Below are 24,868 nucleotides of genomic sequence, written 5' to 3'. Positions count from 1 at the left end.
AGTCACCTGACCTATTAACCAATAGTAGTTTCTCAGTTTCCTGGGCTTTGAGATAGATAAGGCTATTTGCTCTGTGCCAGGTTTCCCTTCCAGGTCATCAAAAACAATAGAACACTGGGCAAACACATTAACCCCATAATGACTGAATGTCAGACCTTGCAACCTATATTCCAACAGACATAGGCCAGTCTGCACACCTGCAAGCTGGGATGTGTCAGGGAAGCAAGAATTGGGAAAGAGCTCTTGCCTCCCTGGCCATAGGAGACATTGCAGGTTGAGGGGCCAAACATTCCCAGATCAGAGAAAGATGTCCAGGAGGGGTGATGTGGGCAGAGGTAACTAGCCTGACTGGGATGCCACTCAAGGACCAACTTTCCACTAGCCAGACAGATTCGTTGCCAGACCAAGGCTGCAGGGCAGATCCTCCCACCTTTTTTTTATATAAAATTTTTATTGGGTGAGTAAAATTTAATATTACAAAATTTTTAATTAATACCCTCATTTCCATATTCCCCCACCCTTTCCCCCTCCTTTATCTCAGACTTCCAACAGTTTTCCAACCCGCTTTCTAAATCTACTACTTATATCTCTTTTTCTTTTCTTATCTGTCCTAATATACTACTAAAATAGATATTATATATTAAACTATAAAAGATCTAATATCAAATTAACAATTACAGTATATTTCTAACTTATCTCGTCTCCTCCTGTAAAGATCCCCTTCTCTTCCCTTCTGCCAAATTAATAGTTATCTAACACCCACAATTCTCCCTTTATGTCCCACTTCTTTTCCAAATACTGTTTTAGTTTCCCCCAATCATTAAAGAATTCCTTTGGATTCTGTTCTCTCAGCTTTCTTGTCATTTTGTCCATTTCTGCCATTTACAGCAATTTTTGTATCCAATTTTCAATAGATGGTACTTCTTTTGTCTTCCACTTCTGAGCATTTAAAATTCTCGCCGCTGTTGTCATATAAAATAGTAATGTTCTATGTTGCCTGGGAATCCCTTCCGAATTCAAATTCAACAACAGCAGTTCTGGGTTCTTACTTATTTGGATTTGTAAAATTGCAGTCATAGCTTCTATAATATCTCCCCAGAACTGCTTTGCTACCTCACAGGTCCACCACATGTGATATAATGAACCTTCATGGTTTTTACATTTCCAGCACTTGTCTGACATTTTGTTGTTCCCATTTGCTATTTTCTTCGGCGTTAGGTACCATCTATATATCATCTTATAAACATTTTCTTTAATATTAGTACAAGTCGATATCTCAGATCCTCCCACCTTTGACAGCTTCTCTACAGCACAGCAAAGATCATTCTATGCTCCTCCTAAGGTGTGTTGCCCAGAAGCCCCCCACCCAGAATAAGCCACCCAGGAGATGTGCCCCGCTTGGCATCTTGTACCACAGATGTATTAGACAAGGAAATGGCCAGTAGGGTCCCTTCCCATTTTGGATGTGTATTCTCTGCCCTTAAAGAGAACTTTAAAACTAGCGTACAAGAGAAATAAAATGCCATCCAAGCCTAGGAAAGCCCAAGACACCTACGGTCAAGGGCTGATCTTAGATGCCGATGATTACATAATTTCACCCAGCCAACCCCTGTGAATGTTGCACTCCCCTCCCCTCAAATCAATGGCACCCAGAATGAAAGTGGGTCTCCTGAGTTGCCCAGAAAAGCAGGGCATTAACTTGGTCAGTTTCCACCACTGTCCTAGCTAGTTCTTTTCCTTTTAATTAAGTTCCTCACCCACCCTGCCAGCCTCTCAGCAGCCTGTTGTAGCTCTGCCAAAAACCAGATTTTCCCCTCCCAGGTTCAAACCCTAAGGGCCCAAAGGACAAATAGTATAAAAGGGCTCTCTTACCCAGCAATTTGGATTGAGCCACCCTTGGGACTCGGACATCAATGTGGAACCAGGCAAGGTCCTTCCATTTCTGGAAATATGGTACCAAGTCTGACCCTTGTATATACAGGCTAAAAAGTCCAAAAGAAACACAAACTGCATGTAGAGAAGAAAAAAGGTGAGTGCCAGATCCCTCCCTCCCACAGAGAGGGAAAGGGAACCTGGCATCTCTACATCTGTCATGGCTGAGCCCCTTCCATGCCAGTGCTAAGGCTAATGCAGACCTGTTGTTCTGAACAAATGCTTCATGCTGTAACTTGATATCATGTTGCCAATGCCATAACTGTTTCTTTCACAGGCTTATTGCAGGTGTTTATCTAACGGACTGTAGGAACTTCCAGTGCTCATGACCTTGTATGCTACTCACTCCCGTGCACTGCTATGTCTTGCTTTCTCAGTGACTCAACTTGATAGTACAGCTATGTGAAACGTTCTCAGGGCAAATTCGCACCAAAAGTCCTGTTTTACTGTTGGGAGGGGGAAGGAGCAAGTGTGTGTGTTAAGAGGAAAGATTTTCTCACATGTTACTATTCCTGTCAATCTTGCTCTTACTGCTCAGATGCCTACCTTGCTTCTGAGTAACCCTATGGACATATGTATGGAAATGATTTGATTTCTTAACCAAGAGCCTGGACTTCTTGTTGCAATGGTACAGGGATCTATCTGCCACAGCCTGTCATCCATAGCCTGACAACATCTGGGTCAGGCAGCAGGTTCAGCAGCTACTGCTTCTGCCCACTGTATCAGAGGATAGGCCAGCTGGCTTCTGGCAACAGCTCCCTCTTCCACCTTGCATGGGGTGAAGGCTGCCCTTTGCTTATTCCTGGCAATGGGGCTGGTGGGGGTCCTGGTGGGCTCCCGCCTAGACTTGTGCCCTGGGTGCCAGAATCACTAAGACCATCCCTGGTTGGTAGTATTTAATAAAATGTCACAACTATGTAATAAGAGGTCCTTCTATTCACTATTTCTGTGACTTGATTAAAATGCTTTCATTGTGCAACAATCACCATAACGCCAAGTATCCACCTGGTTAAAGAGCAGATATAATGTAAAACTCCGTGCATCGTGATGATTCGTGGTGCTAGAATGCATGGACTACAATTCCCATCGTGCAGTGAGACAATGTGCATGCCATTACACTCAAATTCTTATAGAATAATGCTATAAAGTATGTAGAGTTACAGATAACTCCTCTCCTCCCTTACCTAACCAAAAGTTAAGTAAGCCTAACCAAGCATATTTCAGTAACCCTTTTAGTGATTTCATAAAGCAAATCAGCAATAGCACCATATCAGAGAACAGGAAGAAACATAATGGCAACTGGCACACACTCCAACTGCTCTACTTTGGGGGACTCTCTACCTCTCTCTAGCAGTCAAGGAATGGCTGTCTATTAGGCCCACCTGTTCTGTAGCGACAGGTCAGAATCATTGTCCCTAGGACAATATTTTCCCACCTGTGTTGGTAACTGTGGTTGTGAGAGATCCCCACTTGTCCTGCAGAGGCCAGAAGGTGGATGGGAAATGTGCATGATGTTCTTGTTTTGTCATTACTTGTGCTGGGAAGAGATGGGCGTAGATTAGTGGGACGGGGGGTGAACATTGCTGAGTGACGCTAATTCTGTTTGCCTCCAGCTTAAGTACATTAAGGATGTCCCTACATTAGATGAAGAGATGTTCTATGAAAAGTGCGCACAGTACCTGTCAGGCAACCACATCTCTGAAAGTTCTGGTAAGTCTTACTGCCATATCAAGAATTCTGCCCTGAACCATTAATCCTGCTGTAACTCCATGTCATTTTACCCGTGTTATAACTATTTCTCTTACAGGCTTTCACAGGTGTTTATCTGATGGACTCTAACTGCTTCCAGTGTTTATGACCTTGTGCTCGCAGCTTTTGCTATGTCTTGCTTCTTAGTGACTCTCTTTGATACTACAACTATGTGAAACGCTCTCACACCAGGAGAGCGCCAAAGTCTTGTTTATAATTGGGGCGGGGGGGGGGAGAACCGACTTAAGTGTTAAAAGAGAAGTCTCTCTCACATGATGTCATTCCTATCAACTTCTACCCTTGCTGCTTAGATGTCTACCTTGCTTCTAAGTAGTTCTATGGACATGTATATGGAAATGATCTGATTTCTGAATAAAAGCCATTTGGCCAAGAACCTGCGTCTTGCTGCAATGGTCCAAGGATCTGTCTGCTGTATCTTGTCATCCATAGCCTGACATCTGAACAACAAACCAAGAGGCATCTCCAGTAACAGGAACCAAACAACTCAGTGGACATTATATTAACAGCATTTAACGCATTCTCTCGGCGTGCCTCAAAGAATCAGCGTTGTTATTTTGCTCATTGGTGGATTGACTCTCTTTGCCCCTGATGATGTAGATGTTATTAAACAAGTTAGAATATCTAGCTGGCCACTTGTCGGGCAACGGGGTCCTCCAGGTCCCTCTCCATCAATAAGGTCTTCACCTGAAAGTAGAAAAAATATGCAGTATAAGAATATTTTAATTATTTAGAGATTTGCCTGTGGAATTCCTACCTTGTTTGGTACCACGGGATTTTCGGAGTCCTTCTTCCACTAGCACAGTCTTTACCTGAAATCAGAAAGAAAAAACAAGATTAGAGTCTTTGAATTAGTGGAAATTTACTCGTGGAATCTTTACCTATTCCCCTCCCACTGTAACACAGCTGTTATTTGGAGCAGAGAAGGTGGCAATGCCACCCCCAATTTCACCCAGCTGGTATTAGGAGCAGAGCACTTGGCAATGCCCACCCCCCCTTCACCCAGCTAGGGTCAGAAGCAGAGCAGGTGGCTTTGCCCACCCACTGTCTTAACCCAGCAGGTATTAAGAGCAGAGCAGCTGACAATACCCATCCCCTTCTCCCAGCTGGGATCAGGAGTAGAGCAGGTGACAATGCCCTCCCCGCCTTAACCCAGCTGGGATCAGGAGTAGAGCAGGTGACAATGCCCTCCCCGCCTTAACCCAGCTGGTATTAGGAGTGGAGCAGGTGGCAATGCCCTCCTCTGCCTTAACCCAGCTTGTATTAGTGGTGGAGCAGGTGGCAATGCCCACCCTGCGCCATCACCCATTTGGGATCAGGAGTGGAGCAGGTGGCAATGCCCACCTCATGCTTTCACCTCGCTGTGATTCAGTGCAGAGCAGGAGGCAATGCCTTTCTTCCCTTCACCCAGCCGCAATAAGGAGCAGTTCCAGAAATATAGGTCCTAAGACCAACGGGAAAACAATTATTTATCAATCATATATTACATATACATAATCATTCTTTTAATATAGCATATTACAATATTGCAGCCAATTTTTATCTTCGTTTTACAAGTTTCAGCATATAATTTATATTACATATATCATTCAAGAATCCTCCCCAGGAGGATCAAGGGGTGCAGCGGCAAATTAATGACTTGTACTATATCAAAGTCCTATCAGGAGCTGGTTAAACAAGTTCATGGTTTGTTCCAAGATGAAAAGTAGGAACCTTCAATGGTGCCCAGAACTAAGGCCGGCAATTTCCAACTAGTTCTTCGTCCCCATGGACTTCCTCAGGAGCAACCATTTACAACAATCCAAAGTCATTTAACAGGCACACCGTCAGTTCACCCAATGATGTGGAAAACTCCTACCAATGCCCTCCTCTGCCTTAACCCAGCTGGTATTAGTGGCGGAGCAGGTGGCAATGCCCACCCTGCGCCATCACCCATTTGGGATCAGGAGTGGAGCAGGTGGCAATGCCCACCTCATGCTTTCACCTCGCTGTGATTCGGTGCAGAGCAGGAGGCAATGCCTTTCTTCCCTTCACCCAGCCGCAATAAAGAGCAGAGCAGGTGGCAGTGCCCGCCCTCTTCAACCTACCAGAATAATCCACTGAACAGGTGGCAATGCCCACCCTATCTTCACCCTGCCGGAGTCAGAAGCCAAGCATGCAGCAATGGCTGCCCCCCCTTCAACCTGCCGAGATCAGGAGCAGAGCAGGTAGTAAAGCCCACTGCCCATCTTCACCTGTCAGTATCAGTCGCAGAGCAGGAGGCAATGCCTGTGCCTCCCTTCACTCAACTGGGATCAGGCTTGGAGCAGGTGGCAATGCGTTCCCCCCTTCACCCAGCCATAGTGAGGAGCAGAACAGGAGGCAATGCCCCCCCTTCACCCGGCATGCATCAGGCATGGAGCAGGTAGCAAAGCCCACCACCCCTTCACATGGCTGAGATCAGGCGTGGAGCAGATGGCAATGCCCACCCCCCTCCTTCACCAGCTGGAATCAGTGATGGAGGAGGAGTGAATGCCTGCCTGCCTGCCTGCCCTCCCATATCTAGAGCCCATTGTATTTTCCCCCCAAAACGGGCTTTGTTGCTAGTCATAAATAAAGGAAAGAAGAAAAGACATTGATTTAATCTTAGAGACACTGTGATCTATTTTTGTATGTGGCCAACACCATTGTTGTGTGAGCTTGTTAGAATTATTTATGATTATTGGAATTTTGTATTAATATTTATTAGAAGTATATATCTATTAGAATCATGAGTCACTTGGCACTTCAATGCTCTTTATATTTATTAACTGTGGCATCTTTGTACTCTTTTCCCTCCAGTTGTGGTTTGTCCACTGAATTGTTAAATGTCAAAAATTCTGGCAAGCAACACTTTCCAAGTCGTAGGGGGAAAGTTATAAAACATTAGAAGAAAATATCAATCCTGCTTCAGTCCTGTACTGTACCTGCTGTATTTTAATTTTCTTATTGAAAATTTCCTTTTTTTCATCCCTAGATATCCTGAGAAATGCCTCAGTACTACCTCCAAATGAAGAACATGAGAAAAGACTGCGAAAATTTGTAACGAGGAACATTTTGAAGAAGGTACTTCAGTAAGAGTTGGAATTGCTTATTGTTTTCAGATTCTAAACATACCTGGGGGGTGGGGGGACTGCAACCAATCCCCAAAGACCAAACCAAAAATGAAGTTAAAATGTATGTGTATATAAGCACTATACTATAAATCCAGAAAATTCTGAACTAAATACATAAATGTCCTTTAACAAGTATAGCAATATCATAACATATGAAACATATGAGAGCCAGCATGGCATAGAGTGTTAAATTAGGATCTGGGAGGCCCAGGTTCGAATCTCCACTCTGCCATAGGAGCCAGTTTGGTGTAGGGGTTAAGAGCAGCAGGACTCTAATCTGGAGAGCCAGGTTTGATTCCCCATTCCTTGCTTGAAGCCAGCTGGCTTCTCAGGGCTCTCTCAGCCCCACCCACTTCACAGGGTGATTGTTGTGAGAATAAGAATAACTCATTTTGTAAACTGCTCTGAGAACATGTTAAGTTGTCCTGGAGGGTGGTATATAAATCTTCATCAGTAGTCAACCATAAAAGTTATTTTCAAAAGATACAGCTGATTCTGATGTCAGAATTACACAGGGCTCATTTCGAGAGGGAACACACAGGAACATAGTTCTGGCAGTTCCCCAAAGAGGTCACATGTCAGATGGCCCCGCCCACCTCTCAGCCATTTTGGGCCCGTTTCAGCCTGGATTGGGGCCAAAACGGCCCAGATCGCGCCTCTGATGGATGGTGGATCACTCTCCCACTCAGCAGCAGCCTGATCCTGACCATTTTGGGCCCCTTTTTGGCCATTTTCAGCCCCTTTTTGCCATTTTGGGACCAATTTCAGCCCTGAATGGCCAAGATTGGGTCCAAAACAGTCAGGATAGGTGATGTCAGGGGGCGCGGCACATACAAACCAGTTATGCTAATGACACACTTCTGGTGATGTCAAGGGGTGTGGCATTTGCTAATGAGTTATGCTAATGAGTTCCTCCCGCTCTTTTTCTTGCAGAGTTTGTATGTTTTATATGAAATATATAAAATAAATAAAACAAGAGCGTTACCAATTGTGCATCTCTTGTTAGATCACACCCGAAGATGGTTCCTTCAAAAGCTGGCTTTCAATAATCAGAACCCTGTTAACCTAACGCTGTCATTTCACACTGAGACTTCGTAGTGACTGTGTCTTGTTTGGCCTAGCCCACTCTAAATAATTTACCTTTTTAGAAAGTTGTGGGTTTGCTGCTGATGAATGCTTAAGAGTCTTGAAGATATATTTGTCATTGATCAAACTGGTACATTTTTAATGATAATGGCAAAACAGAGCGGTTTTTTTCCCCCTTTGGCACCTGAGAATTCTGCAAGCCCCTTCATTAAAACTCCGTGAATAGATTAATGAGGTTATGGTTATTGAAAGTCAGTTTTTAAAAGGATGCTCATCAGCCATGGCCCAACAAGACAAAACTTGACAAACCAATAGCAAACCCTCTTGATCTATGGCTTAAACAGAGCCTGATAGCGGGAAGGCAGTGAAAGGCCTTACATCCTGGGATTAGTGACCAAATAATAATCACAAATGGTTTGCTTTGTGCCTGAGGGCCAAGCTACAAGTGACGAATGACCCAGGTTGGACACTAGTCAGCTTCCTTCAAGTTTTGATGAGAAATGTAGGCATCCTGGTCTTGCAGCTTGGCTCTCCGACTGCTGTCCAATTAACTTTTCAACTGTCACTTGTCCAACATTCCGCCAAGCTGCCTACATTTCCCATCAGAACTTGAGGGAAGCTGACAAGTGTCCAACCTGTGTCATTTGTCACGTAGTTTGGCCCTGAGAGAGAAGCAGTAGGCAGCATGGTGAAGTCGTTCACCAAAATCACCATTGCCAACCCTTTCTGTGCATTTTTACACACAATGCAAGGAACGGCCAGCAACATCCATGCAGGTGTGCACACGTGGATTTGAAGGGGCTGCTGCACAGGCTCATGTTTAGGTGAAAATTGGAAAGAAAAAGCAGTTATTAAAGGAGAGCCACACTGAGGAGGTCCCAGAGATGAAGAGCTGCTTCATGCCCATTCAGCAGCCTTCCGCAGCTGCTGTCCTTCACTTGGGCCACTCACTGTGATTAAAGAAGTCCTCCAAAGAGAGTGGGTCGAAGAGCACCAGGAGGAATTTCATCTTGCCCAGAAAGTCTTCCGGCTTTTGAGGATTTTCTGATTAAAACTGTTAACCCAGCGTTAAATGACGCAGAGGTAGCAGACATGATACCAAAAAAAACCAAACAGATCAGATCCAAGTCAGCAGTGGCCCACCACAACAAACCAGTAATAAAACAGAATTATTCTAGAACCCCCAGAACGGAAACCGAAAAGGAAATTTTCTCGGTGCACGCCCCTAGTAGAGTTTGCCTTTGTCGCTGCCTCAGCACACTGAGTTGACACATTCATTGAGCTATTCCTTATGACTCCAAGGTCTATTTTCCTCTCAGTTATAGCAAGTTCAGACCCTGTTAGCATATACTTGAAGCTGGGATTTTTTGGTTCCATTGTTCATCACCTTAAACTTACCTACATTAAACTTCTTTTGCCACATTGTTGCAATTTAGAAAGAGCTTCTAGGACCTCATCACAGTCCTGAATAATTTTGTATTAGCTGCAAAATTGTCCACTACAGTGATCACCCCCTCCCCCACCCCAGTGTTAGATCATTTAGGAACAAATTAAATAGCACCAGGCCCAATAGTGATCCTTGTGGGGCACCTCAGCTCATGTCCCTCCCTTGAGAGAACTATCCATTTATTCCTACTTTCTGCTTCCTACCATTTAACCCATTTTTAATCCATAAGAGAACCTGTCTTGTTATACCCTGACTGCTAAGCTTACTCAGGAGTCTTTGGTAAGGTACCCTGTCAAAAGTCTTTTGGAAGTCCAAGTATGTAATATCTACTAGATCACCATTAACTACATACTTGTTCACTTTCTCAGGATTCCAGAGGCTGCTGATCCAGGACTTCCTTTTGTAGAAGCCATGCTGATTTTCCATCAGCCAGTTTTGTTCCTCTATCTGCTTAATAATTCTATCCATAATAACAGGATCTAGCAATTTACCCGGGACAGGCAGACCCCTCCACTGTATGCCATCTGGACCTAGAGACTTACTGGTTTTTAAATTCTAAAGAGCCAATTTGACTTGGTTCTTTAGACTCCCTTCCCCCCAATAGTGGCTCCAGCTTGAGTACCTGCTCCCCATTTTCCACCATGATCACAGAATCAAAGACATCACATGACTTCTCTGCTGTCTCCCACCTTTCTTTAATAATCCTTTTATTGCTTTATCATCTAATGACCCAACTGCCTCCTCCCTGGCAGGTTTCTTGCTCCTGATATATTTGAAGAAATGCTTATTTGATGCTTTTAGCAATCAGCTCCTCAAATTCTCTTTTTGCTTACCTAATTTACTTACCAACTTACACTTCTTTCTTCTCACCCTGAGTTCTCATCTATTCTCCTCTCTGTGGTAGAGCTTCCACTTTTTAAAAGAAGCCTTTTTGCCTTTTATTCACGCAGGCATCCTTTCAGACTGGATAGTACCTTTCCTGACTTGAGGTATGAATAGTATCTGGGCCTCTGTGTGATTTTAAATAGCTTCCAAGCATCTCCTCTTACTTATTTATTTATTTAGAAAAAAATTATGCCACCTTTCCAGGAACACGTCCAAGGTGGCTTACAAAATAAAAATAATAAACACATTAAAATATATGAATTAAAATCCAACATTAAAAACTCAGCCCATAATAAAAACATAGACCATAAAAACAGATCACTGACAGCTTAAAATAACGGTTTCCAGATTGAAATATCTGATGAAGGGAGCTTTAGCTTTTGAAAGGTTAAACCCTGAAAATCTTGTTGGTCTACATGGTGCTACTGGGCTCAAATCCTGCTGCTCTACTGCAAACCAATAAAGCTACCCACTTGCAACAGATTAAAATAGAGTTAAAAGACCAATCCTTTAATTAAAAGCATGGGTGAACAGAAACATGTTGCCCTGGTGCTTTAAAAAAAGCATTGGAGGTGCCAGGTGAACCTCAAGGGAAGGCCATTCCATAAGCAAGGTGCAACTACTGAGAAAGCCCTGTCTCTTTTTGCCACCCGCCTCACTGAAGGTGAAGGCACAGAGAGCAGGGTTTCAGGATCTGAGACCGCCTTAGAAACCTACTTGGCTGTCTGGGAATGAGCTTTCAAGAGTCGTAGTTTCCTTCCTCAAAGACCTGCCATAGGGTCTCAAAGCGGAACTACAAGTGACAAAAGGCACAGGTTGGACACTAGTCAGCTTCCCTCAAGTTTTGATGGGAAATGTAGGCGTCCTGGTCTTGCAGCTTGGCTCTCCGACTGCTGTCCAATGGACTTTTCAACTGTCACTTGCCCAACATGCCGCCAAGCTGCCTACATTTCCCATCAAAACTTGAGGGAAGCTGGCAAGTGTCCAAACTGTGCCTTTTGTCACTTGTGGTTCCGCTCTCAGTGTAGGGTATCTAAGGCAGTTATTAACTGGCAGGCTGGGCAATATGGGGGGAGGCAATGCTTCAAGTGCCCTGGCTTTGAACTATGCCCAGAAACGCTGTTCCCTTTCAGTTTCCGTCTCTCTCACCCCCTAACTTTGCTCATGTTCCATCTTTTGAAGTCCTCTGTGACAATTTTGGACTTGGGGGCAGCTTTCCATTGACTTATAGCCTTGCGGTTACTGCTTCCAGTCTGTGCAACACCCTTTACATTTTGCATCAAGTCTCAAGCTCTTCTCAGAACCAAGATCTCTACGCCTCTGGTGGTTCCATGACCACCTGGTGGCTCCATGACCACCTGGTCATTTATAATGTCTAGGAAACTCATTCCTACAGCATGACACAAGCAAATATTTGTCTTTGTCAATGTGAGGATAGTTGAAGTGTCACAGGGGAGGGGCTTTTGTGGGTGTCTGTCCAGTAAAAGCATCCCCTCCCAGGAACCCTCTAGCTCTACAAACACGCCCCTTTCCCTCCTGCCCCCTTCAGCCCTAGAGCGTGCAAGGGACTTCTACTAACTGCCACCACTTTGATCTGGGAGTTCAACTAGGGAGGGCCCACAGTGGCTCCCCATTCTTCACCCTTCCACATTCCATCTTATTTCACCCCGAACATTCCTCCCATCCCTCCTATGGCATGAGTCGTCCCAAACCAGAGGCTCCCCAGCTCCTGTTGGTTCTACCCCAGGGGATAACTCAAAATCTACTCTGCCACCTTTCATTGATAGGAGTGAACTGAGTGATCTTGTGCTTGAAAAGGGGATCACTTTAATGACCCAACTGCGACTATCTACATCTATGTTTGCCGGTCTCTTTACAGACTCTGGTGAGGTAGCTTTCTAAAGAGTGTTTCTGAAGAATAAAAGGCCGTTTGGTGGAATAGAAAAGGTGCCTCTTCCCTAGGATCATAGGATGTGAAGAGAGATTACTCTGTTTTTCAGATTGATGATGACCAGCCCCTGGAGTATTTATCGGAGCTTCGTCCAATTACCACGGTCTTTGTAAACTTGCAGTTTCTTGAAAGCGCCAATATTTATCACTTGACAAAGGCCATCCAGGATGCCAATGCTTACATCACAGAAACAGTACGCCCCTTCAGAGGCAAGATCAATAAGATCTTCATGTTTGACAAAGTAAGTTTTCTAATCAGGGGTTGATTTGACTCCTCTGGACAGCAGAGATTTTGGTGACCGTTCTAAACAGGGGTGTCACTAATCCCACTCCCCCCCCCCCAATTCCTTGCATCACCTAATAACATATTCCGTATCGGAGTGATGTTTCCTGATCATTCCAGCAAAGGGCAGAATTGATTTCCACAAGCCAGGAGTCCCCAACCTTTCCAAGCCTGCTTGTCGCCTTTGGAATTCTGACCCAACTACAAAATGGCTGCTGCAGGTAAAGCCAAGCACAAAATATTGGGAATTGAGGTTCAGTGTAATTCTAAGAGTAACTCTTCAATAGTTCAGGCAGAAGCTCTGCTTCACAGGATGCCTGTTAAAACGAAGGCACACAGAGAAAGTCCTTGTGTTGTGGTGGCAGCTGCTGCTGAAGCAACTTTTTAAAAAATCTGTACAGCCAATCAAAAGCCCTGCTGGCAAAAGCCCCACCAGGCCTCATTCACTTTTGAAAAATACTTGATGGGTGCCAGGGAAGGTGTCAGTGGGCACCACAGAGGTGTCATCACAGGCACCACGTTGGGGACTCTTACCTTAAGGGGTACATTTGGGCAGCATAATTTTGAAGAATATGTTAACAATGATGATGAAATCGAGGGCAGTGATGCTTTCTTATGATAAAAGGGAAAGAGACAGGAGAGGAGGACAGCAATCTGGAATAAATGGAGTCTTAGGGCTTCAGAGTGACAGACCCCCAGCCCATGACATGTTCTTTGTGTGTGTGTTGGTTTTAAGATTGACAAGAGGGAGCATACAGTAGGGTTGCAAACTGCCAGGTGGGGGCTGGAGATCTCCTGGAATTACAACTGATCTCCAGACAACAGAGATCAGTTCCCTTGGGGAAAATGGCTGTTAGCACTTTCATCATTATCTTCCATTTTATCTTCACAGCAACCCTGTGAGGTACTGGTAGGCTGAGAGAGTGTGAAGGCGCAAAGTCACCCAGCAAGCTTCCATTCTAAGAGCCAAGCTACAAGCGATGAATTACACAAGGAGGAGCACATGAAGGGAGTCTCAACGTTAGCCAGGAAGCTGAGTTTTAAAAGAGATTGGAAGGCTTTGTCAGTTTCCCCTCTCTACAGACCCAGTAACTATTGCTGCTCAGAGGATTTGTTAATTTTCTCTTTGCCTCCTAGAAGCAGAGGTGAAACTAAGAGCCAAACTACAAGTGATGCCCGACACTAGCTGGACACTTGTCAGCTTCCCTCAAGTTTTGATGGGAAATGTAGGCAGCTTGGCGGAATGTTGGACAAGTGACAGTTGAAAAGTCCATTGGACAGCAGTCGGAGAGCCAAGCTGCAAGACCAGGATGCCTACATTTCCCATCAAAACTTGAGGGAAGCTGACAAGTGTCCGACCTGTGTCAGGTGTCACTTGTAGCTTGGCTCTGACAGAGCCTTTGGAAGGCAAAATGGAAATTAACAAACCCTCTGAGCAGCATCTCCCTGGCTCCCTAGAGAAGGGAAATTGACAAAACCTTCCAATCTCTTTTAAAACTCCGCTTCCCGGCTAACATTGCAACTCCCTTCTCGTGCTCCTCCCTGTGTAATTCGTGTCTTGTAGCTTGGCTCTAAGCCCTTATATGCTCTTCATATGACTGGTCTTTTGTGTGTTAATTGTCTGGGGCTATGGGACTTCTAACACCCACAGTGAAGAAATCTGTTCAGAAGTGAAGATGAGGAAGACGTCAATGGTTGTCATCCAGAAGCATGCATGCACTAAATTTGTGTATCCTTGTGTATGAAGCTGTGTGTGTGTGTGTTGGGGTGTCCCGACCGTTCCCTCTCCAGCATCTGCTGCCACTGAACCCTCCAAGGAGGACTAGATTGAAAAGTAATTTGCAGGTTGGCACATGAGAACTGTTGAAGAAGAAATGTGCGGCATAATGCCATGTTTTGTGAGCTATCACTTCTTAGTGTGTTGTTCAAACTCTCTTTGGATATAAAGTTTAAACCAATGGATTACTGACAAAGGCAAATCAGTAGCTATATCAACAGCCAATCAGGTCTAATGTGTCATGGTAAGGTTGCATCCACACCTCTTCTCTCAAAAATAGCTGCTCGTATAAATTTGGCTTTGACTTTTTGCAAATAGTACATAGCTGCCTTTGGGCCGGCTCTTTCTGATGCGTCTCTCTCTCTCTTCTCCCCAAAGGGTTGCACCTTCCTTTGCATATTTGGTCTTCCTGGAGATAAGCAGGCAAATGAAAGCACACAGGCTCTCGACTGTGCCTATAAAATCCACACGTTCTGTGCTATGTCTCTCATGAAAATAAAGTAAGTGATTGGAGGGTTATGCCAGTGATGTATATCTGATAGGGCTGTATGTGGTGCTTATTCTCCTGGCCTGCAAGGGACAGTCACAAGTCCAATGCACTTCCCACTTGTAATACCCATCTGTTTCCCAGTTCCCCTTATGCATGCATAGATTATAAAGAAATATGGCAGCCAGGACTTGGGCATGAACAGCAGGGAAAGGCATTGGAGGATGGCTGTGGAGGGGTAGGGGAACTGGTTGGCAAAGCTCAGCGGGCCCGGGGACTCTGTAGCCTGCTTCTCTCTAGGGGAAATACATGTTTCATAAATGTGTTTTTAAGTGGAAAGGGGAATGAGAGACATTAGGAATCCTCACTGATTCCTGGCCCAGTTTTACTTAGACAGTAACCTACTTTGAATTATCATGACCTCAGTTCTGTTCCTCCCCCGGTAGGGAGGAAGAGGGAGGGGAAGCTTGGTGGCAAATTTGGGTTTGCCTCTGCATAATGCACAAAATGGCATTAAAAAAAATAGCCTATTGCTCAGCAACTCTTTCCCAACCTTTAGGTTTCATAACTTTGTCGAAGATTTGGAACATTTGTTTAAAAAATTAATTTGCCTGCCAGAGCTTTTAAAAATGTTTTTATCGTCAAAGTTTGGTAATCATCAGGGCTTTTTTTCAGTGGGAATGTGGTGGAACGGAGTTCCAGCACCTCTTAAAAATGGTCACGTGGCTCCGCCCCCTGATCTCCAGACAGAGGGGAGTTTAGATTGCCCTCTGCGCCACCACACGGAGGGCAATCTAAACTCCCCTCTGTCTGGAGATCAGGGGGCGGGGCCACTGGCCATGTGACCATTTTCACCAAGGGCAATTTAAACTTTAAAAAACTCCACCACCCCCGTTCCAGCTGACCCAAAGTGACATCATTGTGCGGTCTTGAGTTCCACCACCTCTTTTCCCAGAAAAAAAAAGCCCTGGTTATCATTATCTGTATAAAGAACACGTATTATGACTTGGCCATGGCAAAATGAGTTTTGCTCCTCTAGTTCTACCGTTGTGGTTTACAGACGTGCACCCAGCATGAGCAGTCCCAAGAAGCTGGGTTCTACAGATCTGTCATGCTAACTGCAGTGCTCTTCTCCAATGGAAGGAGATTTCCCGTGATGCAAAAGCTCTCAGGCCAGGCTAAATTCTAGTTCAAGGAAACCTGATAAATTGCATGAGAGTTTGACACGGCAGGAATCTCAGGAGAATCCAATACTGAGCGCATATTTATTTATTTATTTACTTACTTATTTATTTATTTATTTTATTCGATTAGTATTCCGCCCTCCCCGCATCAGCAGGCTCAGGGTGGGTTCCAGTTAATACAATAATATAAAATACAAACACTTTTAAAACCGATAAAACATCTTAAATATGTTTTTTAAAAAGAACACACACAACAAGTGATACAGCAGGAGATTTTAAAAGACATGTGGCAGCAGATTTCACCACCAACCACCACCCAACCACCTCCAGAAATATATGGAAAAGGCTAGGTGGTAGATACTCTTTGTAGGGGCACGGCTTTCTCTAGGTGGCCAGCAGGGAGGCCCAGAGCGTCAACCATATGCCTGGCGGAACAGTTCTGTCTTACAGGCCAGGCGGAAGGATAGCAAATCCGTCTGGGACCTGATCTCTTTAGGCAGAGCGTTCCACCAGGTTGGAGCCAGGACCAAAAAGGCCCTGGCTCTGGTTGACGCTAAATGGGCCTCCCTGGGGCCAGGGGCCAGTAGCAGCTGTTTATATGAAGGTTTGACAGTAGTGATCTGGTTGTACATGGTATTGCTCTTCTAATATATAGTTAATGAACACAGTTATGAGTACTTTAGCACACAAGGAGAACATACCATCACTGAATACTTCTTTTACAAAAATTTGTATGTATGTATGTATGTATGTATGTATGTATGTATGTCCTTTATAGTTCACCTCATAGAACCTGCAATGTAATAATACATGTTCAATCGATTCTATGTTCCCCAACCCAGGAAATTTATTTAATGTGTGTAATTGCACAACTCACAGAATTCAGCTCTACTTGGCTCTGAATTTGGATTTTATTGGCATGGAAATCTTTCTTTTAAATTCACAGATGATCTGATTATGATCAAACTTTTGCAGACAGGTACAGGGCAAAATGCTGCTTTATCATCTTGGTGGCTTTGTGAACATCCTGAGCTAAAAGCTGTTTGTGTGTATGTGGGGGGGGGGCATATTTTCATCTGTCTCTAAAAATACCGTCCACACCTGTTTCTGAGCAGATTCATAGTGCTGGCACTTACCCTTTAAGATGCTGAACATTTTGGGCCCAAGACACTTTGAGGACCCAGGAGTGCCAGCACTAACTGGCCCTTGACAAGTGCCAAGAGATTTTGACGGTGGTGCCTGGGGATGGTGGCATTTGTGAAGGATGGCAGATCACAATTAGCACTGGAGGGCTGCCGAGAAGTGAAGACATTGGAACCTGAGCCGAAGCTGAGCAGAAGTTGGGTGAAAGCAGCAGCTGAAGAATACGAAGTAGAGAAAATGCCGGGAAGGCAGAATGAGAGTGTGTATAAAACAGGGAGGAAAGTAAGTGGGAAAGAGCCTGGAAACATAAAGAAGGGAGAGAAGTGTAAAAGGATAGAATTTCCCTCCCCCGTGATTCTCGAGGGCCTCAGTCTGCAGTCTACAAGTGGTCTTTATTCATAACATCATTAACTTCCAGTAATGGAAGTCTGCACCCAGCCCATGAATGCACCTTACGATGCATACCTGGGCTTTCTCTGTGGTGGCCCCTACCGTGTGGAACGGCCTGCCTGAGGAGGTCAGGAGAGCCCCCACTCTCCTGGCTTTCCACAAACGATGCAAAACTGAATTATTCAAAAAGGCTTTGTACTCAGATAGGAGGGTGGTATTCTAGGGAAGGCGTGTCAGATGCTTCACTGATGAGTTGGGGACCATAGACTTCACCGCTATGTTGCCTTACATATTAGCTGTTGCTTTAAATATGTACTCCTATAGACTACCGGTGCTTCATGTTTTCTCATGTCAGTCCTAGAACTGATTATGTTCTGTTTCAGCAATTCTTCAGCTTCGTCTTGGATCCTTGCTAATGTTATGTCTTTGGCCCTTTTCACACTGCTTACCTGCTGCCGCAACGAAGCGAAATATCGTGCAAAAAATGCGGAACATCGCGTTTTCTTGCACAACATCGTGCAAATCTCGCACGAGAAAATGCGATGTTCCGCTTTTTTGCGTGATATTTTGCATCGTTGCAGCAGCAGGTAAGCAGTGTGAAAAGGGCCTTTGTAAACTTATATTTATTTATCCTATGACACTGCTTACGGAAATGTCCTTGACATTTATGGAAATGTCCTTGCAACTGATTGTACTAATGTCACATTATGTAATTCACCTTGAGTCTCAGTGAGAAAGGTGAACTATAAAGGACATACATACATACATACATACATAAAATTTTTTGTAAAGGAAGTATTCAGTGATGGCATGTTCTCCTTGTGTGCCAAAGTACTCATAACTGTACTCATAACTCATGACGCTTTCACCACGGAGAAAGCCCACGTATGAGCTACTGTTGATTTCACCCATGTACAGGCCAGCACCTGCAAGAGACCCTGTTCAGATGAGTGAAGCTGCTCGGGGGGACATAGGGAGGGAGGCGGTCCCATAGGTATGCCGGGTCAAGGCCATGAAGAGCTTTGTATGTAATAACCAATACCTTGAACTGAGCATGGTAACTGATAGGCAGCCAGTGGAGTGACTGTAGGATGGGAGTGATGTTCATGCTCCTGCTCACTCCTGGTAATAGCTGAGCTGCAGCATTTTGCACCAATTGAAGCCTCCTATATAACTAAGATGGAAGACTTACGTATAGTGCATTACAATAGTCAAGCCTTGATGTTACTAGACATACCATGCTTGGAGCATGCTTCCCTTCACCCTGCTGACCGCGTGTTCCTCTGTTTGCATTCCAGGGTTGTTTCCATCGGGGTCACTTGTGGGCTGGTGTTCTGTGGAGTAGTCGGCCACCATCTGAGACATGAATATACAGGTACAACCATTGTGGGTCATTTGTACACTGCTCACCATTCAAGGCATTTGGCACTGTGGAGCTATGCGGGGGGAAATTATCTACCCCTCCCCACCTCACTTCTCTAGCTTCTTTTTTTATATATATTATTTTTTATTTTATTACAACAGATAACAAGAATGAATGAAAAAGAGCATTGAGGGAGATGTACCATTTTGGACATTTTACAAAATTTCTTTAAACTCATTACATAATCAATAATTCTTCTGTAATACCCATATCTTTACTAAGTATATAACTTTGACTTTACTGTGAAGATAATCAGCATTTTTTTCCATATTTCAGCCTATTATTTATTGCCTGCCTTACAAATCTAATTTTCTAATCCGCAAATCATTAACTCTGACTTCTCTTTTACATTCAGAAAGTCCATGAAAGGTTTCCAGGTCTTCCCAAAGTGGGCTGTCGTTTTATCCCTCAGCAATTCCATTAGTTTTGCCATTTCCACCATCTCCAACATTTTCATTAACCAGTCATCTACTGTTGGAAGTTTATTCGATTTCCAATATTGTGCGTAGACTAATCTTTCAGCCGTTGTCATATATAATCAAAATTCCAAATTCACTTTCTATTGAATTATCCACTAAGCTCAATAGGCACATCTCTGGCTTTAATTGTAAGTCACGCTTTAATATTTTTTGCATTGTTAAGTATATTTGTTTCCAATACTTTTTAGCAATGGGGCAGGTCCACCACATATGTTAGAAGGAACCCTCATTTTTTTTGGCATTTCCAACATTTATTTGACACTAGCTTCTCCTTGTCCATCCACCTGAGCCTGTTTTTATTAAAGTCTCCCCATCGTGTTTCTGCCTGAGAGAGCCATTCCGTTCTTCGCTGAGACCACACCCATACCTGTTTCAATTTTCATCTGGGCCACAGTCTCTGGATAAGGATGGATGGTGTCTGTGAATTCCCCCATGCCTTGTCTCCTGCTGGGAATCCAGGAGATGGCAACCCACCCTTTCCGAGACAAGTGCCATTTTCCGGGTTATGTGAATGAATTGTAAAAGATGCAGTAATTGATGCAGTGGACTATATCCCTGCCCCTGAGGAAGTCCTTTTGGACAAAATCAACGTTATCTAATAGCCAGCTCCAGTCTGGGCTTGGGATCCTTTGGTCATCGTCCATCGGAGCATCTGCAGAAAGAAAAAGAAACCATGAAAGAACAATAAGAATACTTGCAGCATAAAGAGTCTTACCTGTTGGATTTTTTCCTCCCAGAGTGACTCTTCGGATATTTGCGGATTGATTTGTTGGGAGTGCAATGTGATGTGTATAATATATTTTGTATATGGTGTTCTGGAGATATTTATTGTATGAATTCAGTTACTATATTTCTTGCAATAAGCACTTTATTCATCAGCATTACTTCGAATCGAATACCTTTATTGGCATAACAGGACATATACAGGCACAGTGAGAATAAGCACTTTAACACTTGGTCACCTTATATTTGATCAAAGTTGTTTCTATAGAGTACAATTGTCTTTATAAGAGTATTTATCCTGGCTAGGGAATCCAGGAGATAGCAACCCTCCTTTCCGAGTACTGTTGCACTGTCTTTCCTTGCCTCCCTGCACCTGCAGGACTGTAATTTCATTGTTAAGTTGCAGAAGAGCTGGTGGCCATGGGAATTCCCTTCTAATTGCTTTGGGGAGGGGGGATTTGCCTGCACAAAGTGTTACCCTAGGCAGTTAATTGGCATAAACCAGCCATACTCTTTGTCCTGCTCGTGTGCATTACTGACTAGTGAGAAATGCTCTAATGTGTCAATATCTGATTGAGAACATAAGCTCAATCCATCCTCTTTCTTGCTCTTCTCATGATATAGTCGTTGGCCGGAAAGTGAACCTGGCTGCCCGGATAATGATGTACTACCCAGGATTAGTGACCTGCGATGAAACCACCTACTTGGAATCCAAGTTGCCATTCTATTTCTTTCAAGAGGTCCCAGTAACTGAGATGAAAGGCATACTGAACCCTGGGACCATCTATAGATTTCTTGGTATCACTGAGAAAACGTACGTGCCATCTCCATATGCAGCAGAGCAAGGAAAAGGGGTGTGGTGAGGGTGGGGGCACCTGAGGCACAGGGTGGGAATCAACTGGTGCAGATGGAGTCTAGCAGGAGTCATGATGCTAAGGTCATTGGACAAAGACAGGCTGGCCAAGGCAAGGTCCTTGGGGGATGATGGCCATAGGGGAGGTTGGCTAGCCTGGGGAGTGATCCTGAGTCCAAGTGAGTGTGTAAAGGAATGAGGGCAAGAAAGGGTGCAGAGGAGGTAAATGAGAAAGACAAGGGTGAGATCAGGGCCTGCTGGTACCCGGGGAAGAGGAGGGCTGTCCAGTCAGGTAAAAGGACAGAGAGAGGACAACCCCACGTCCTAGAAGGGTTCCTTCCCTGGCCCAGCTGAGAAAAAGTTGGGAAGTTGACTGTTATTATTGAATTTTATTTCTGCATTATCTCTACCTCCTGCATCTCCTTTATATGACATATCCTTTCTCCCAGACCCTGCCACAGCAGCTTACTCCCAATTAAATATGCTTAAGACTGCATCTTTGCAAAGTTTAATAATCATAATCAATATATCTAATTCTCAACATGACCAAATCTGAGGATACTTAAATCCATAGACTGGGGCCATGAAAAGAGCAGACAGATCTTCCTACAAACCTGGGGCGGGGGGACCAAGTTTGCAGAAAAATCTGGGGAAGAAAAAGCAGGGAGATTTGAAAAGTCCAAAATAATAGAAGCAGCACCTGTAGTTTTAAGAAATGAATGCCCCCAGTGGCTATTACTAGGCAACCACACAGTATTGCCAGCCTTCAAGCCTTGGTTTCTGTCCATAAAAGACAGGGGGAGGTGGCACGGCCATTTTCAGTGCTGTTTTGGCCTTTGAAGGAGAAATCATTGGGGCCAGGCTCAGCAGCAACCACCGGGTGACTTGCTACCACACCACTTGAATGACTCAGCCAGGTGTGGCTTCTTGCTACTGTTCAACAACAGCCACTTCACAAAAGCCAGAGGGGTGTAGTGACTAGAGTTTCAGACTAGGGTCTGGGAGAGCCAAGGTCAAATTCCCACTCTTCCGTGAAGCTCACTGGGTGGCTTTGGGTCAGTTGAACTCTCTCAGCCTAACTTGCCTCATAGGGTTGGCCTGAGGATAAAACGGAGGTGAGAACAGTGATGTAAGCTGGTTTGGGTCCCCATTGGGGAGACAGGTGGAGTATAAATGATATAATGAATATAGCTGAAGATGAAGGGGCAGATAAAAGGCAGGTGGGTGTGTGGGAAGGAGAGAAGGAAGCAGGAAAAGGGAAGATGCTTCTGAGGGCTTTTCTGAAACAGGAAATGGTGGGGGAGAGGAAAACGAGATATCCCTTCATGTCCTTGTGGCTTCCCCACTTGTAAGATACTAATATCCAAATATATTGTCGCTCTTTTATTACTTTGTTAGGAATGTTCATATTCTGAGTTGGCGTTTATTTATTTAAATATTTTTATCCAACCTTATCTTTGCAAACTCAAGGCAGCTGCTTGTTGTCCAAAAATATGAGTTTACTCTTCCTTTGAACAATAGTTCAGAGGTCCACGTACTGTTTCTAAGCCCAGGTGACATTTCTAACTACCAAGATTTACTACTACTGGAACATTATTTACTCCAAAGTTGATTTTTATTTTCAACTTTCATTTTAATATTTTTTTTCCGAAATGCTTACTCCTGCAAATAATGTGAAACTGTTCTGAAATATCTTGACAGCCTCAGATATTGCAGTTCCCAGAATTCCTTGGGGGAGGTCTAAGAGCCAAGCTACAAGTGACAAATTACACTTGCCTGGTAAGTGAACAGACTCACGTGTATTCCTCTCTGTTCACTTGCCATTCACTTGCGCTCCACTTGATCAAGTGGAGTGCAAGTGAATGGCAAACGAACAGGGAGGAATACACGTGAATCTGTTCACTTGCCAGGCAAGTGTAATTTGTCACTTGTAGCTTGGCTCTAAGTTCTAGAAGCCTCACTCATTCTGTCTTCTTCTCCCCTTGGGAAAGAATTTTATTCTTCCCTTGAATATTTTAACATCTTCTAATACCTGCGTCAGGGCAGGGCTCATTTCGAGGGGGAACGTGCAGGAACACAGTTCTGGCAGTTCCCCAAAGAGGTCACATGTCAGGTGGCCCCGTCCACCTGACTCTCAGCCTTTTGGGCCTGTTTCAGCCTGGAGTGGGGCTGAAATGGCCCGGATCAGGCCTCTGACGGGTGGTAGATCACTCTCCCACTCAGCAGTGGCCTGATCCTGACCATTTTGAGCCCCTTTCGGCCATTTTCAGCCCCCTTTTGCCATTCATGGGCCCAATTTTGGCCCTGAATGGCCAGGATTGGGTCCAAAACAGCCAGGATAGGTGACACCAGGGGGTGTGGCATATGCTAATAAGTTATGCTAATGAGTTATGCTAATGAGTTCCTCCGGCTCTTTTTCTATGGAATGACCCCTGCTTCAGGGGATAGCTGAAGACACTTTAATATAAACTGGCATTCTTTTTTCTTATTTTTAGACTAATTGGCACAGCATATCTGACCAAGCAGAGATCGCAAGATTATCCTTTACTGGGTAGGTGGATTTCTATCCTCCTGTGAAGAGTAGCTAGAGTAAGATGGGAGCAGGAGTTATCTGTGATTGCATTTTCTTGCCCGGAAGTACTTGCTCCATGGCTTGAGGACAGCTACATTTGCCATTGCCATCAACCAAAAGAGCAGGGGCAGACTGTCAATTCAACTTATAGGGAAGTTCCCAGCATGCCACTTCTCTAGAGGGCTGCTGGGGGCCAGGAGAAAGCATAGAGAAGCCCAGCAACTCTGCTGATGCCGCAGGGACACTTGGCTCAGGCTCTTCATCAGGACTGGCCATGGGTGTCAGCTCACCATCTGGCCCTCCTGCACTGCTGCCAGTTTGGGGGAGGATGCCTGGGTGAGCTAAGGCCCACTGCTTGATCCACGGATCCCTGCAGCCCTGGTTTGTAGCACCACAAGGGCCGCTCGTCATGACTTGCTCCTGGGCCATTCTTACTCCCCCGTCTGCTCCTGCAAAAACACCCCACTTGTTTCCATCCCTGCACCTCAGTGAGGCCAACATCTCTCCATTCCTGCCAACTACAAGCCCCACTGCGCAAGGACGTGCCCACTTCCTGACACATGGAGCAGGTGCCACATTGAGGAAGTGCTCAGAAGTCCCACAAATGGCATGTCATAGAGCCGCATGTGGCCCTCAAATACAGTTGCCAGGCACAGCCTGACAACCAGTGGGAATCTGGGGGTGGGGACATGATGGGGCATCACTGGCAAACCAGCCTGCCTGCCATGACTGTGAATGCATGTCTACTGGGGGGGGGGGATGGGCTTTCTTCCTGTAATGTAGCTTCCTTCACTATGCCTATGCTTTGCTAAGAGACCTTATCAGTGCAGCTGTGCGGGAACCAGGTGTGGGAACTTCAGCTGGGCATCTCCTGCAGAACTTTCACTGACTTCAACTGTCTTGTTTGGACTGGAGGAGGGGAACTAGAGTATAACCGCACGGGGAAGACTGTACTTCAGCATTCTGGGCAATCTCTATGTATCAGTGCACTTTTATCTGAGTTTTATCTGAATAAAGACCCTTTTAACTCATATCACTGCGTTGGATGAAGTGGAGAGTTTGAGAGAATCCCCTAGCCAGGCCTGACAGTCACTTCTTGTGAAAACCCCGAAGTGATGTCACAGCTCTCTAAGAATCACCAGAAACTCTATGGTAAAACCATAGAATTTCCATTAATTCCTTCAGAGGAGTGGTGCCATTTCTGGGTTTTCACAAGAAGTACTGCCATGCCCTAGGCCCTACAAGAATTATTTGTTTGGTTTTCTTCCACCACTGCTCCACCATGGCAGGGTGGGTTGCTGGGAGGAGGTCTCCCTGCCAACGCTACTCCTGAGCCACTAAGTATCACTTCTG

The 24,868-nt window shown here is 44.8% G+C and overlaps 1 protein-coding gene across 1 annotated transcript in view; it reads left to right on the top strand.

The window, feature by feature from the left end:
• Window positions 1-24,868, top strand: part of LOC129323604 (adenylate cyclase type 10-like) — a 125,923-nt gene that overhangs the window by 13,349 nt on the left and 87,706 nt on the right. Inside the window, exons 6-12 of the mRNA XM_054970130.1 lie at window positions 3,546-3,642; window positions 6,695-6,783; window positions 12,252-12,443; window positions 14,640-14,761; window positions 18,764-18,840; window positions 20,715-20,904; window positions 23,439-23,494. Coding sequence (XP_054826105.1) covers window positions 3,546-3,642; window positions 6,695-6,783; window positions 12,252-12,443; window positions 14,640-14,761; window positions 18,764-18,840; window positions 20,715-20,904; window positions 23,439-23,494 — 823 coding nt within the window. The remainder of the gene's footprint in view (window positions 1-3,545; window positions 3,643-6,694; window positions 6,784-12,251; window positions 12,444-14,639; window positions 14,762-18,763; window positions 18,841-20,714; window positions 20,905-23,438; window positions 23,495-24,868) is intronic.

The sequence above is a fragment of the Eublepharis macularius genome, chromosome 2, assembly GCF_028583425.1.
Source record: "Eublepharis macularius isolate TG4126 chromosome 2, MPM_Emac_v1.0, whole genome shotgun sequence".
Classification (NCBI taxonomy): domain Eukaryota; kingdom Metazoa; phylum Chordata; class Lepidosauria; order Squamata; family Eublepharidae; genus Eublepharis; species Eublepharis macularius.
Note: the sequence above shows the minus strand (reverse complement) of the source record. Positions and strands in the feature narration are given on the sequence as shown.